General features: G+C 40.5%; 1 protein-coding gene across 1 annotated transcript in view; it reads left to right on the top strand.

The window, feature by feature from the left end:
* Nucleotides 1–13000, top strand: part of GJB7 (gap junction protein beta 7) — a 34841-nt gene extending 21841 nt beyond the window's left edge. Inside the window, exons 2-3 of the mRNA XM_075747652.1 lie at nucleotides 7219–7280; nucleotides 11907–13000. Of these exons, the coding sequence (XP_075603767.1) occupies nucleotides 11930–12601 (672 nt within the window). The 5' untranslated portion in view covers nucleotides 7219–7280; nucleotides 11907–11929 and the 3' untranslated portion in view covers nucleotides 12602–13000. The remainder of the gene's footprint in view (nucleotides 1–7218; nucleotides 7281–11906) is intronic.
* Nucleotides 13001–15415: the final 2415 nt, after the last annotated feature.

Raw genomic sequence — 15415 nt, 5'->3', positions numbered from 1 at the left:
AAAAATACATTGTGATTTAAGCATCCATTTTCTGGTACTCTAGATTTCAGGTGTCTGGAAGCTCCTGGTTATGCAAATGCTGCTTTGTGGCAGTATTTTGTTTTCTATTATTTGTAAACAGACAATTAATAAAATTACCTGGAGTCCAGGGGAGACAAAGCCCATGCGATTGCATCTGCCTGCTCATGCCTCCCTTTCTGTCTCTACTGACTGGTGCCATTGGGCAGTTTCAGCCATGTTAGAAAGAAGGGTAGAAACTTCATAGTTTGATAAAACCAATACCTGGGGGTTAGGGAGAGACCCAGATTAGTGCTCCCCTAGGTAACAAGCAGGCAGAACTGAAATATGATGGATAACATTACAGAGATTTAGCTGCAGCCAGCTGGAGGATTAGTACATACGTAATTCTGGACTCGCCAACCCCAGCTCATACTTTTCTGCATCTGAAGGGTCTGTGAGAGGACTTTGGTGGAGCATCTAGTTATTGCAGCCATGGAGGCAGAGGGGGACAAACATAAATGTAGAGGTATCCAGAACCACTTGCTCCATGTTTTCTTTTGCTGTAATCAAACTGCATTATTTTCTTTTGAAAGATGGCAGAGTAATAGGTTACTGCAGGTTAACTTGTCCCTTCTAAATCCAGATGGAGTATCTAAATTTTTATTTATTTATTTATTGCTGTATGTAAATATGAGGTGAGAAAAATAGTAGGAAAATAAGTTTTGGTGTGAAGAGAGGATCGAGTGGTATGTCTATGTTTTGTGTCAACATTTAATTCACAACACACCATCTGCTAATCTGGTAGCTATTGTTTTGGCAGCATATGCCACACAGCTGATTTTGTTTGGAAACCATTGAGTAGAAAGTCACGTCTGAGTGAAGGTTGCTGCTCTCATTTGTTTTCCTGTTTGTATAATTGAAAGAAGCCAATACAAGGTTTTGGCATGAGCCTTGGCTTTCTGGAAGGTAGCTTGGTTTTCCTGAGGGAAGGGGGAGTTTTTACAGTACTGTAGGAGGTGTTCTGCATCCAGCTCCCCAGTAACTGACACATTGTACATGGGAATGCCATTTGCATGACCACACTGAGAAGTGCACTCACTTATCAGCACGTGCACCTCTTCCCAGCAGTTACTGTCATTAACTGATCTCATCTATGCAGATAAACTTCTATCCAAAGTCAGCCAGGGTCATAACAATATTTTCCAAGTCATGGTAGGGTGGTTTTATGCCAGAACACATTTGCCTGACAATGGTGGCAAGGGTTGCCGCTAGCCTGCTGCTAGTTCTCTAGCACTTCCCATCTTTCTTATAAAGGACAGGCAACTCCCAGGCATCATTGACGGGGTAAGAAGTCACACACAGTACAAAGAATGCCATCGGCTGGAGAGAAAACATTCTCTATATGAAGAGTTGTGGGATAAGGCTTTCTGTGTAGAAAGAGAAGCAGAGAGGGACGTAGAAACAGGGTTGGGTCTTGATGTGAATGCTGGGACTCAGCATACATTAAGCAGGTGCCAACTGATCAGATTAACTCTGCAGTGAAGAAAAGCTGAGGGTTTTTACTGTTTCTTGTTTTCCTTTATGACTGTGGAAAAGTGTCTTATTTTATCTTTAATGTGAATATTATGTTGCCATCATCTGACCCAACAGGATGTTGAAATGCTCAATCCATCAAGGCTTATAAAGTTGTCTGGCATCTTTTTTATAGAAGACACTCTATAAAGGGTAGAATTGTAAACATCTGTGGCATTTCTGAGTCACCCATCCTCTTAATATCTGAGTATCTCCCCTGAAAAGTAACCATGTAAAAACTCCTTCCTTTTCCAAACCTGAGGCTTTTACTGAGATTTATTTTCCTTTTAAATAAATTCCTTTGGGATTCTGCATTCAGTATTGTGCTGTATGCCATGGCCATTCAGAACATAATAGCAGTTTCTGCTTTTCTTGAGACTCACATCCCCTTATTGTTTGAGCTGCAGAAGAGTCTGTAGAGAACAGAGCAGATCTGATGCTGTGTCCCGCAGACGTCGTTAGGATGCAATAGCTGATCTAATGCTGTCTGGGGAGTAGCAGCGTGCCTCCACGTCTTTGCTGATTCACCTCACAGATCCTGCTTATTTCAAGTACCCACAAGAACAATGTGAAGCTTCATATTGTCTTCAAAATAAAGATAGGATACCTCAAGCTACTGATAAGCTTGTCCCTACTTTAGAGGCACAGTTACAAAGCTGTTGGGGGGGACAAAAAATTTATGATGTATGATTTGTAGTGAGAGGGGCAACTTCCAGCACATGTTTGCTAGGGTTTTCATACATGAATGTCTAGTGTGTAGTTGCATTCCTGTTTTTCCTGATTTTTAGAATGTTTTTATACACTGTGAGCTTTATCATATTGTAATTAGAGTTAACAACTGCGACTTTTTTGTCCTGAACAAGTCTGGGAGAGAAGGGAAAGCAAAAATTAAAAATTACAAGTACTTCCTCCACCTTACTCACAGCTAATGGGGAGGGGAACAATTATTGCATTGTGGCATGTGAAACAGTATTGCCATATTAAGGACATAAATGCAGAAGAAGAAACAAACAGATCTCCAGCTAGACAGAGGTGGCATTGAGAGATTTCTGTGTGGTTGCTCAGCTCATGTCAGTCTCAAGAGCCCTTATGCGGCTTTTCAGCTGCTATTGCTCGTTTGTATCGTTCCCATTGAAAGAAAGCAGAGTTTTCAGACAGCAGCATGCAGTGGTTGGGACCCTACCGCTGACAATCCAAAATAGTTTTACGGCAGTATGCATTTTAAAAACAAAAATCTGTGAGAGTGAATCTTCTGTGTTTCATACCATTATGTGTATGTCTTCTATAACACTTGTTAGCCAGCTGTGTCTCTGAGAGACAGACACAAACAAATCACCCAGCTGTGCTTTCCAGCAAAGATTAAAGCAATTGTTATTCTTCAAACACTGATCAAGTTTATAAATCTTTTTAACTGAATTCAATATGGAAGGGAAAAGGCACTTTGTTTAGTTCTACTTTCATTAATGAGTGGGCAAATTGTTTCCAACTGGGAACAGAATAATATCAAAACCCAAAGCATCCCCTCTGGAAAGAAAAAGCTAGTTTCTACTAAAAAGGAAGAGCAGAGAAACATGTGCAGCACTGAATTTGCTCTCTACAACAATACACAGCCAGATACCTTAGAGTGGGGTTTAGAGACAAACTGGAGCTACTCTGAGAGTGCACCTCCAAAAAGGAGGGGGCAAGGGCAGACCTGTTTTCACTTGTGGTTGCTGTGGCCTTCCTTGCAGGAGGACTCAGAATTGCTCAGCCTTGGAGTACGCCAATTTTGCTCCCTCGCCCAGCTGAAAACTAACATTGCCAGAAAAGAAAAAAGAAGAACAAAGTTTATTTTTCAATTGGATGGGTGGGACAGTCTGATGTAAGCAGGGCAATGCAGTTGGGAAGGCAGTAGAAAGCGGGGGCACAGACCAGGACTAACCTCTGCCTGCAACGCCGAGGTCTGAATCAGCTTAAGCTGTGATAAGTTAAAATTCTTCAGCTAGTGCCCTCTCTGATCTAGGCACCCTTCAGATCTCAGGCAGGGAACACAGTCCCTAGGAAGACTCTGGAGGGTAGAAATTTGACAGGTTTAACAGAGTGAACTCTGTAGTGAGGGACTCTGACACTCCATAATCTGGAGCTCTTCAGATTTTCTGCTCCTTACAGTTGTCTTTTAATACATAAATACAACCACGTAACCAAATACAGTAGAGAGTGGCAGTGTGTAACATTTATATACTAGATATGATGGGGATACAACTGTGGGTGTCATAAAGATGCTTAAACAGGTTTGACATTTAGGTGATGGGATTGTAACCATGCAGTTCAATTAATAAAAACCAGGCTGTTGGGGCTTTTTTCTTTTCCATCTCTATAGGACAGTTACAATTGCTCAGATGCCTTTAATGCCATAATAAAGTTTAGATTTAAAGTTTAATTTTAGCTTTCTCAGTATGCAGGTAATTACAATATTCCAACAGTGATTTTGGCCTTTGAATTACTGATGTGAACTGAACCTTATTCAGCAGGCCATGGCTTTTGTCAGGCATTCGAGCAGCAGTACCAGGAGGAAGGTGCTCGCCTGGCAGGTAGCTCCCTCCAGCAGGCAGCTGGGAGGCTCTATGTTTCCTGCACTCCAGCTCGGAGCTCTGGCACCTTCTGTCACCCTCTGGAGGCATCAGCTTCTCTGGGGACAGAACCAAGGTCCACGTGAGTTAGGCTGTGTGATACCCTCCTCTCTGTGAAACCACTAACATTCATATATAATTCTCAGATAAAAGCCACAGTAAGTTTAAAATAAATGAATTATACTGTGAAGAATTCGTTTAACAAGCAAGGAGTTCAAGCTTTCTGCTTTTTTTTGTAGCATTACTCAGCAGTATAGCCATATCCCAGGTAAAAATGACTGCTGAAGCGCTGATGCTTGATAAGATGCATAGGGCAGGACATAAACACTTATTCAATTGCTTAGTTATTAAAAATCAAGTTATGGGCTTGCTGGTGGGGAGTGGCTCAGCTGCCTAGTCCAACGCAGGAATTGATTAGCATGTACAGTAACCAAATTATATCTTAATAACAAAACCCAGGCTTCAGTTACTTATGAAAACCACTGTAATTTAAAATGTTAATAGAAAGACCCGTCTGAATATTTGTGTAATGCATTGTTAAAAGTAATGTGTGCCTAAAAGAATATTTGTCTCTAGCAGGCAATTTACTTGCCCAAGAAAACCCAAACTACAGATCTGATGTAAAATGTCAAAGAGCAAACAGGGTGGGGGTTAAGGCTCTTAGGTCAGTTACATGATTTCAGAAGTTTACCGTAATTCCATACAGAGGTTTCAAGTTTTTCACATGGACAAAGTTCTGCTGAAAAAAATGTAGAAGCTGTACTATGAAGGGGTGCTGAGACTCAAGAAGTATTTCATGAAGGCCTTTCCTGGTGTTTTGGTATTGCAGTAAAGTTAGTACCAGGGAGCAAGCATAAGTTGGATGAGACGAAAGTTAGGAATGAAGTAGCATCTGAAATGGGGAACCAGCCAGATCCTCCAGGCCATTCCTGTAGGAATGCCATGTGAAAGGCAGGCTTTTTGGACGGAATCTTCTGCACGTGTTCATGCAAGATTGGCGTTGGCAAGGGACTTCTTGGCTTGCAAGTGCACAGGCTACCTGTGTTTCATGGAGGGTCACCGATCACTGCCTGCTGCTTTGGATGTGCATGTGTTCAGGTTGTGCTGTCGCTAATGTGAAAGCACAAAGCGTGCAGCATTAGAGCTGATGCTGATGAGCGCTCAAAAGATGCAGATAAAGTTTGCAACTTTAAACAAATGCTGCCATTTCCTCGTATCTTTCTGATGATAGGAGGCACATTATGATTCTGGTTTGAACAGTGCGCCAGGAGAGGTGATCAGGTTTCACTTGTGTAGTTTATATTACCTTAGAGACAAGCAGTTTCAATTTCAAAGGCTTAAAGCAGTGACTCCCTTTCTCAGAAATGAATCATTGATTGTTAATGCCATTCGAAAGCTGGGGTCCAGCTGTAATAATACACTGACACACAGGTAAGTTACAGTTTCTTGTTATAAAATATAGTTTTACCAAATGATAAGTTGTTTTTCTAATGTTAAATGAGCTTAATAATAGCCTCACGGAAGTGTCCCACTGGCTAGCATAAACCACAGATATAATCCTGTTTTCATTGCACTATTGCAGTACTTTATAACTGCTACAGAGTTACCAACTGTAATGCAGCCATTGATGATCACTTATTCAAGTGGAAATCTTTTGACTTTGTCAATATTTTTTTTTTTTAGAAGTTGACTAAAGTGTTACAAAAGTAGCCTGAATGGAGCAGAATACTTATTAATGTTGAAGATTATTTGCTGCAGAGGGAATTTTTTATTTACAGTGGGAGAGCATGGGAGAGATGGGTTATCTGTTTGGCATGAAGGCGATGAGAAATGCAGTAGTAGTTGTGTAGGCGAAATATAGACATTATGACTTAAAAAAAAAAAAAAAGTAATTTTGGCTACTTCTGAGTTTATTTTTTTTTTTTAATTACACAGTTTACCAAAGTAACAAAGAAAACAGTGAACTGTGTCTGCCTTTTTTCAAAACCCACTCATTGCTGCAGAGGGGAGACCACAGCAATTAGCAGCTGGCAAAGCATCACACTCAGCAGCTGCTGGGTTATTAAGTGGTGTTTGTGGTTTCCCTAAATACAAAACAAGATGGGATTTTGCCACCACTGGCTATAAAAAAGGCTAAGCATGCTTAAGGTTACGAAGCCTACTGAAGATGTACAAGTGATATTTTCAGAGAAGTGGATGTTGGGCAGCTAAGGTCCTGAAGCCTGGAGAGGAAGGAGATTTGTCCCAAGCCACTGCAGAAGCTGATGTGAAAGTCAGGTGTAAAAGCCAAACCAACCAGCTCCAGACTAGTGCTAAATGACCAGATGAGCGCTCTTCCATCTAGTCTTTTATTTTCCTTCCTGTAGTCAGTTGGCAAGTAAATACCTAGGCTGATGTTTTTACATACCACATGTGTATATTAAGCACTATTTAACTCTTTGTGGAATTCTGCTTTTAATATCACAGTATCCAGAGGTTTATCTCCTGATGTACCCAAGGGCTTATTTCTTCCTCCAAGGAGTTAAAAGTTAATAATAGACACGTAACAGTGAAAAGTTAGAATCGGTAAGCTAAGGAAGATGAAAGCAAAGGACGAGGCTATGAGACGTCATGGCTCTCTTCTTAGCTCTGCCTCTGATGTGCTGAGTGATGCTGGATAAACCACATCACCTCTCTGACATCTCCTCTTCCACAGCACGTGTTTTCTCTGTCTGAATCGTCAACGTTTTGAAGAGAGGGCTCCATTTCTTATTACACGTTAATGACAGCCTGAGAACCATGGACTCTGCTGCACTACCACTGGCAGCAGTCATGGCAGAAATGAACAACGTGGCCAGCATGCAGACCAGGAGGGCTATGTTTGCTCATGGGTTGTCAAGCCTTACCTGGCTTGTTTCTGAAGAGCCTTAAAAAGCAATGAGTATCAATATGATGTTAATGTTACAGCTTTACTTATTTGATGATAAGAGACAGGTTGTCTGAACAAGACAAGGTTAATTTTTGTGACCTCTCTGTTTTCTCTTGGCTTTTTCATAAGGACCTGCAAATCACCTTATATTGGTGCTCTCGCCATTGAACAAGAAACAAAGGCATTGCAAGGTTAGTGACTTGTACAAATAGTTTTTCAGCTCCTGTAGCAGATGTGCAACAGTTTGAATAGCTGGTGTATGCACAGCTTTTAGAGTGACTTTGAAGGGAGTTATACTGTACCTTGGTGTTCCCAGGAGGCTTCCTATTCTCTCTTCTTCTGTAGCAGAGCACTGGCATAGATATACCCTGGTGGGGTAGAGTGTGGGGGCTAGTGGAGCTTGCATCAATTTAAGAGCAGGCTGAACAAACATATATCAGGAACAGTATATGAACAATGAAGCCTTCTTAGGGCCAGAGAATGAAGCATACCAGTGTTTCTCAGCCTGTGGACCTTACACCTCTGGCAGTCAGTAAGGAAGCAGTGGGTAGTCCACGAAATAGACACAAACACTCAGCAACCATAAAATGGATGCACACTTCCTTATATCAGCAAACAAAGAAAATAAAGGGAAAATGCAGTTACTAAATGAACATCTGAAGTTAAGCTTCATTATTTGCTTAGTTGTTTATGGAAACTGTTGTGCCAATGTTTGGTTGGTTTTTTTTCTTTTTGTCCTAACACTGAGATGATCCTTGGTGTTTAAAAACAAAAAGCACTGTGATGATGTTTTGATTAAATTGTAAAAAAAAACAGAGAGGAGGAACTCTCAAGATTGTTACCAACTCTGCCTTTTTATGATTCTCTACTTCTGCTCTCTGCTTTATCATCTTTGCCACTATTTATGTTTCTCTTTCTTCCTGTCAAAAAAAAAAAAAAAAAGGGTAAATTGTAGGTGCAGCAAAATACTCCCATTAGCAATGTTTATATCAGAAAGTGTTTTTCCATCTCTCAGCCAGTGAGGATAATTCAGCTTACTTATACAGAATTCATAGATCTACTATTCCCAGGCTCATGTTCTTTCTGTTATATCTTACCATTCCGTCTCCATTTCCTGTAATACTGCACCTTCTTCCTGTAATTTGCGTGCTCTCCGAGCTGCCTGCCCTCTTTGTGCCCTGAACACTTTGGATGCTTTCCCCACTTCCTCTCTACTTAGTTTGTTCTTGCTTTTTCTTACTTTTTTTCCCCATTTTCCTCTGCACAAAGATACCTTTTCTGCTTTTAAAGTAATTAAATTAGCAGAGCTGATTGAAATCTAGGTGAACTAATTCTCTGAACAACTATGCTTTTCGATGGATGCATAACTCAATGCACATTAGCCAACCTTCTGCAGACCTCACTGAACGGCATAAATGATTATTTAATGAATATATTGAACAACAATAGCATTATTCAAACACTTTACTCAATAAATTACATTCAGCACACTCAGAAGTTAATGGTGCATTCTGTTTGCTCAGCAGAGCACATGTGCAGGCTTAGGGCAGGTGATCCAAGCCACTGGTATGTCTGAGGGAAGCAGGGCATGTGGAGGGTCTTCTGGTCACTTGTGTCTCTAGTGAACAGGACAAGGTGCGTGTGTTGGTGGCAGGGGCTGTCCAAGTCACATCTAGGGAATAAATGATGTATATGAGGAGGAAGAGGAATTACCTGCTCTAGGTTCCTGGCTGGCAGTAGAAGGAGCCCAGGCACTTGTTTTCACACTCATCCCTGGTACTAGAATTTTTTCCAAGTTGGAGGGGGTGTGTGTGTGTATGTGTCCGGAGCAGGAGGTTGAAGTAAATCTAACCTCAAATCCCTGCTCTTCACTTCTTGCTCCATTCAACTTTTTCTTGAGCACTTGGAACAAATCTTTTACTGTTTAAGACTCTTTAGTGCCTCCTTTGTAATTTCCAATAGAGGCTAAGTCTTTTTGTGGTCTTTATTTCTACAGTGCCAAATAGATCCCCCTTTGACCCTTTTGTTGCTTTTTTAAACTTTTGAGTCATTTCATTATTAGCCTCAATGATGGACATTGCCTTGATGCAAAATGATGACATCTGTATTTTCTACAATATCTACTCCATTTCTTTAGCCAGCTTCCCTTCTTGACTCCCTTTGATTCATTCTGCACAAAATGAACCTCCTCCGAATGCAAAGGTTGATACCGTTCTTTGGCTACAAGAATTTGGATCACATTTTTTCCTCTCTTGTCCTTATGTTAGAGTATAGTTTTGCTAATGTGTCACGCCCTGACACTACTCTTGGCATCTGTTTCCATATGTACTGCCACTTTTAGAAGTGTTACAAAACCTCATAGCACTGTCATCTTTTTCATACTGCTCAATTGTGTGCTTACTTGAAGATTTATCTTTTTTTGTTGTCTGAATCCTCACCTTTCTCTGAATTTCATACAGCCCGTATGTTTTTGTCTTCTGTAGTCTCAGCTAACTTAACCTCTCATCAGTCTGTGCCTGTGCTGTTCCATGAAGTCAATTATTTCTTGTTCACCTGTTAAGTAACTCTATCTTTGAAGTCCATTTTATTTTTCCATTCCATATGTTCTTTGCAATGCTTCAGCGAATTAATCTTATTTTCAAAGTATACAAAAGCATCAGTTAACATCCGCAACCTTCTATAACAACAGTGGTGCATGAAGCAAACCCAACCTTTCTAAAGGCACATTTGCAGCTCCTTTGAATGGAGGATCTATGCTGGTTACAACCCAAACAATACCATGAGACAGGCTCCTTTAGGCTTGTGGCTGAAGATTGCCCTACACAATCATTTCTCAACATCAAGTGGAAGCCGCAAATGGAAACATATAACCAAAGGTCCGCAGGGTTCTGGCTGCAGCAGCACTGCTGGCCACAAGGCCTGCCCTGCAGTCCTTTAACAAATTTCAGTTTCTCATCAACACAGCACGTAGATCAGGAACCATCTTTAGTCCTGTGAAATCCCTGCTGCCTCACTGCCAGGCTTCTAGGTACCAGAATATGTTGCTGTCTTTCAAAATAGCTTTGCAGGAATTTCATCCATCTGATCTTTTGGCTGGCTAGAATTTGCCCATTGCTCAGGATCTGCTGGAGACTTTTGTCAAAGCCTTGATCCTCATTTTCTTTGGGCAGGACTTCCTTTTCCCCTTCACATCCTTCTCCTCAACGTGGGATTGGCAAAAGCAGGAATAAAGTTATTCCTTTCTAATCCCTCTTGCTGCTCAGGTGAGGAAGTAGCAGCTCAGCTTTGGGAAAAGAGACCTCAAGGTAAATTTCTCGATCTGTATTTAGGTATCTCCATGGCCTGATTTCCACCAGTGTGGGTTCACGCTGATTTTTGTGTCTTGCTGCTGACCCAGCACATCTTTAATTTCTGTCCTGACTTGTGCAGCTGGAGGGTCAGAACTGGTGTAGCTTCAGTCATGGATTGATAGGCGACATTATGCTTTTTACATTAGAAAGGGATGGTGCAGTTCTTATGGCCATTAGCAAAAGCCCACACATAGCTGTACTTGTTTTTCATGGCATAACAAAATTCACTCTTCCCTTCTATAGTGCTTGTGCACATCTTAAAATTTGAGGAAAGGCTTTCTGAGGTTTTCCTTCAAATCTCCTGCAGTGGACAGCTCATCCACAAGCTGCGTTCATACATGTCAGTATTCACACTCGCTCACATGAACGTTTTGTTTTCTTGCCTGTGCTTTATTACATAGTACTGTCTTCATGCTTTGCTATTCAGCTCCTTTGAGACTGGTGTATTGACTGTATATTACTTAACTAGAGAGCATTAAAGCCCTAGTGCTGATGTCTTGAAGAGCTGGATTTAAACTTCTGCTTGAGCTCTAATTGCAGACAGGGAGGACAGAAATAGCTCTTTAATCACAAAGTCACCACCCCGCCAAATATATTTAAGAATCTAAGCATATGTCTGATAGGATAGAAGCCAACTGATATTCCCATTATTCTTTTTTTCACCTGCAGCATAAAGGAGGAACTTGGTAATAATCCTTCATGAGAACATCTCTTTTCAACATCCTTCCCAGTATAAATCAGCAATATATTCGTTATTTCTGCAGCTGTCCTTCAGCAACTCAAGTCAGTCACCAGCTCAGCAGCACTACCAATAGCAGTGTAGGAATACCCAGATAGGCAAATAACCTTATTTTCCAGCAGAAGTCTGAGTGTAGGCAGAGGTCACGGGGGGCTGCAGAACCAAGGGACAGCAAAAGAAGTACTGAGCTTTCCATCTGCGTTGAGCTTTGTGATGCTGCGGCCTGATTACTACTCGTACACAAACTTGCCAGCTGATGAACTTGCTCATACACTCAACTTATTAGTAGGGTAGTCAACTTATTATGGGACACTTGACTCCTATACATAAATTTGAAAGTGAAATCGGATTTGACTGTGATTAGTATTTGCATAACTGACAGCGCTAAGTTGAGCATAGCTCAGTGGTACAGTGCTAGCCTGAACTCACCAGAGAAAGCTCGAAGAGATCTTTAGAAAGAACAGGCACATTTACTTGCAGAGGACAGTTTAACAGCATGATTAGGTTTCAGACTAATTGACAAAACCTACTTGAACAGCAAATAAATTTTATATAATGGCCGCAGAAGGTACAAATGATCAGCACTAAGAACAGTTTGTTGTTATCCTTTTAAAATGCTTAATAATTTTAAATTTCTTCAGCTACTGCTTATATTTCACCTTGAATGAACTTCTCCTTTCTCTCCACCCAAGAAAAAGCATCTCTGATATTGTGTTTCTTTGATACAGCATTTCCTTCCTTGAGGAGAAAAATGAGCTGGGAATTCCTATGTGATCTACTGAGTGGAGTGAATAAATATTCAACAAGAATTGGAAGAATCTGGGTAGCAGTTGTGTTCATGTTCCGCTTACTGGTTTACATTGTGGCCGCAGAAAACATCTGGAAAAATGAACACGATGAATTTGAATGCAATATCAGGCAGCCTGGTTGTGAAAATGTCTGCTTTGACTATTTTTTCCCTGTCTCCCACATCAGACTTTTGGCTTTGCAATTAATCATGGTTTCCACCCCTTCACTCTTGGTTGTTTTTCATGTTGTTTATCGAGAGAACAAAGAGAAACACCATAACCAGAAACTTTATAAAAGTCCAGGAGAGATAGACGGTGGATTGCTATGCACTTACCTTATCAGCCTTATTTTAAAAACAGGATTTGAAATAGTTTTTCTTGTTCTGTTTTATAAATTGTACAATGGATTCAAAGTACCACGCCTCGTGAAATGTGACATAAGACCATGTCCCAACACTGTAGATTGCTATATTTCCAAACCCACAGAGAAGATGATTTTCCTCTATTTTCTGGTGGCATCTTCATGTCTCTGCATTGTATTAAATCTAAGTGAACTGAGTTATCTCATTTTTCAAATACTCCATAAAATGTTAGCCGAAGATGTATATCAAGAAACGTCAAGGCTCAAAAAGTGATTGCCACAAATCAGACATCATCAGTCACAACAGATCAGCCGCTGGAGGACGGTTCTACAACAGCTCCTTGTCCTTGTCTCTGAATATACAAGACGAACATGAAAAAAGCTCCCCATTGACTTGAAAGAAGGTTAGAAACTGCCTTCCCCTTATACAAGCTGTATTTGGTGAATTGCTTTTCCAGTCACTGCTTTGCAGAACTGAAAGGATAGTTCCATTGGAAATATTTTTTCTCTATTAGTTCCCCCTTGCTTGACTGGATAAGTTCAGTCGCATTATGTATGTCATACACAGAATCATCTAGATCTGTTCATCTTGAAACAAGAGGTATAGGAGTCTGAAAATTCAGTGAAGTTTTAATATAAACACAGATGCTTACAATAAATCATGATGAAACAATTGCTCAAGCAGTTGTGTTTTGAATATTACACGGAATTGTTTTGGTACAAACACAAAGAGGCTTTTTCTATGCAGAGTTGGAAGAACCTGGGATTAAGAGGCTGAACAATAAGGGGATGTACAGCATTTGTCAGGTGGGTGGATCCGATAGCCATTGAAATAGCAATTGGAAAGAGCTGGGGTACAGCTTGAAGTGAGCTGGATGGTCACAAACCCATTCCACTGGACTACTGTAAAACATATCAAAAAAAGGAAAAAAAAACTAAGAAGAGGTAGACAGACTTGGTTATTCAGCTATTTGTGGAGCACCTCCTTCTGGAGGTATTTGAGCCTTTTACAGTTTTTAGGGTATTTATCATCAGAACACATCCCATAAGAAAAGGTACTTGCTGAAACTTGTGCAGGCAGCATATACTGGACTTAATTCCTGGTCACCAACACTGAGCAGCTCCCGGGTCATTAGACTTTTCTTCTGCTCTGTGGCTGTGGCATTTAAGGGAAAAGACCATTCCTAATCCCCTAGGATCCCAGTAGAGAGATACAGAGTGCACAATATGGTGAAACAGTAGCCAGTAGTCCCAGCATTCAGTAGCCTGGAATCTTTAGTAAGCCCTTTAGTAAGGCTGCAAATACCTTCATTAGATTTCCCTGCCATAGAACATGTGAGATCTAAAATATGAAAGGCCTCCAGAAGGAATAAAATAAAGAAAAGAATTACCTATTTCCTCCCCCAAATTTCAGAATCTCTCTTCACCACCACACACCTCTGCTCTTTGTTATGTCTGCTGCTTGGGCTAAGAGGAAAGGGACAGAAATTAGCCAAAATGTGTCTTCTGTTGAACCTAGACTCGTGAGACAATAGAAATTAGTGCCTAAAAAGACTTATTTCAGGGTAGCGTTCTCTTCCCATTGCTGGGATTAAAAGACCTATACCATCAGAACTGAGCCTGATGAAAATACACCCTTTAGAGAAAAAGGCTGCCTGCAATAAGTGGAGCTGCCTGAATGTGGAACTGATTTTATTGTTCATGCCAGGATAAAGAGGAGAAAACAGTAGCAAAAGCATGTTAACCATTTTTCACTCAAATAACCCTCAGCTTTGGTTACTATTATGAGTACTGGGGGTAGCAGTTACAAAACTAAGAACTAAGGAATAAACTGTGCTTTTGACACTGATTTTCAAACTTTCTTTGCTAAAATAAAGCTGCTTTTATAAAAGGTGAAAATACATTTGCTGCTGCCGAACTTAAAAGCGACAGCCATCCCTCAGATACTAGCTTGCCAGCTTGCGGCCAGTTAAAAGTTTTACATGGGTGTGTATATCGAGACAACGTACTTTACATAACTTGAGAGATTTTCTGTTAAAACTCTACATAGGCAGGACGTGGCTGATGGCAGAAATGCAGTTAGAAACTCATTTGCAGTTCCTGGACAACACCCACCAAGGAGCGCATGAAGCAAAACTTGTCACCCATCATCCCTCTGTGACTGCTGCAGTGTGAGTAACTGAGAACTAAAACCAAAATTACCTTGGCCCTTTTGTACTCTAATGCACAATTTTTTAAGACAAAGGCAACGCTATCAAAATAAAAAAAAAGTTTCCAAAATTACTGGATTTTTTTTTTAATTATTGAGGACAGATCTTCAGACAGCACATGAATGAAAAAGTATTTATTCATTTTTTTTAAAAGCAAGGTTTATTTGAGAGAAAATGAAGAGAAGCAAACACAGTTTAGCCAACACAGGTTTCTGATTAAATTTATGTATTAGCTGCTCTCTAATAAAAAAAGTATATTAAGTCAGGGCTTGAAGGGTTTTAGAGCATCCCCTAAAGCTCTGTGGCTGGTCAGAGCTTCCCACTTAAACCAAAAATTTTCCTGCAAAACAAGAACTTTAATTCTTTGGAATGTATATTCAAGGTTTTATTTCTAATTCTATCTTCGACAGCCATGAAATGACAAATAAATTCCAAAAATCAACAGGTTTCAAAGTCTTGGAGGATACTTCAGTTTTGACAAAGCCAGTACCTTACATGAGAAATATTCTGAAAAGTTATTACGGACCAACTCTGTGTAACCCCCAACTCACTCGTAGCAAACTGCCAAGCGGCTTTTACATCATGTGCTGCAAAATTAGCGTGTTTGACAGAGCCACTAACGAAAAGGAAAGGAGCATCACACAAGGCAGCTCTGTCAGATCTTACTTAACCTGAGAGAACAGAAACAAACTCGCTTTCTGAACACTTGCTCTTGGCCAGCATTTGGTCTTTTACTGGCTCCTTCCCTTCCACAGCCCTTTCCCTGCCTTTATAGTCCTTTGTGCTCCCTTTTAAGTTTCACTCATCCATCCATCCCTGAAGTCGTTTGCTCTTACATTTTTGGTTCAAATGAGTTTGTAGGCTCAGTCCCTAAACTA

The sequence above is a fragment of the Balearica regulorum genome, chromosome 3 (assembly GCF_011004875.1).
Source record: "Balearica regulorum gibbericeps isolate bBalReg1 chromosome 3, bBalReg1.pri, whole genome shotgun sequence".
Taxonomy (NCBI): domain Eukaryota; kingdom Metazoa; phylum Chordata; class Aves; order Gruiformes; family Gruidae; genus Balearica; species Balearica regulorum.
The sequence above is the reverse complement of the archived record's forward strand: the minus strand, read 5'-3'. Positions and strand labels throughout refer to the sequence as shown.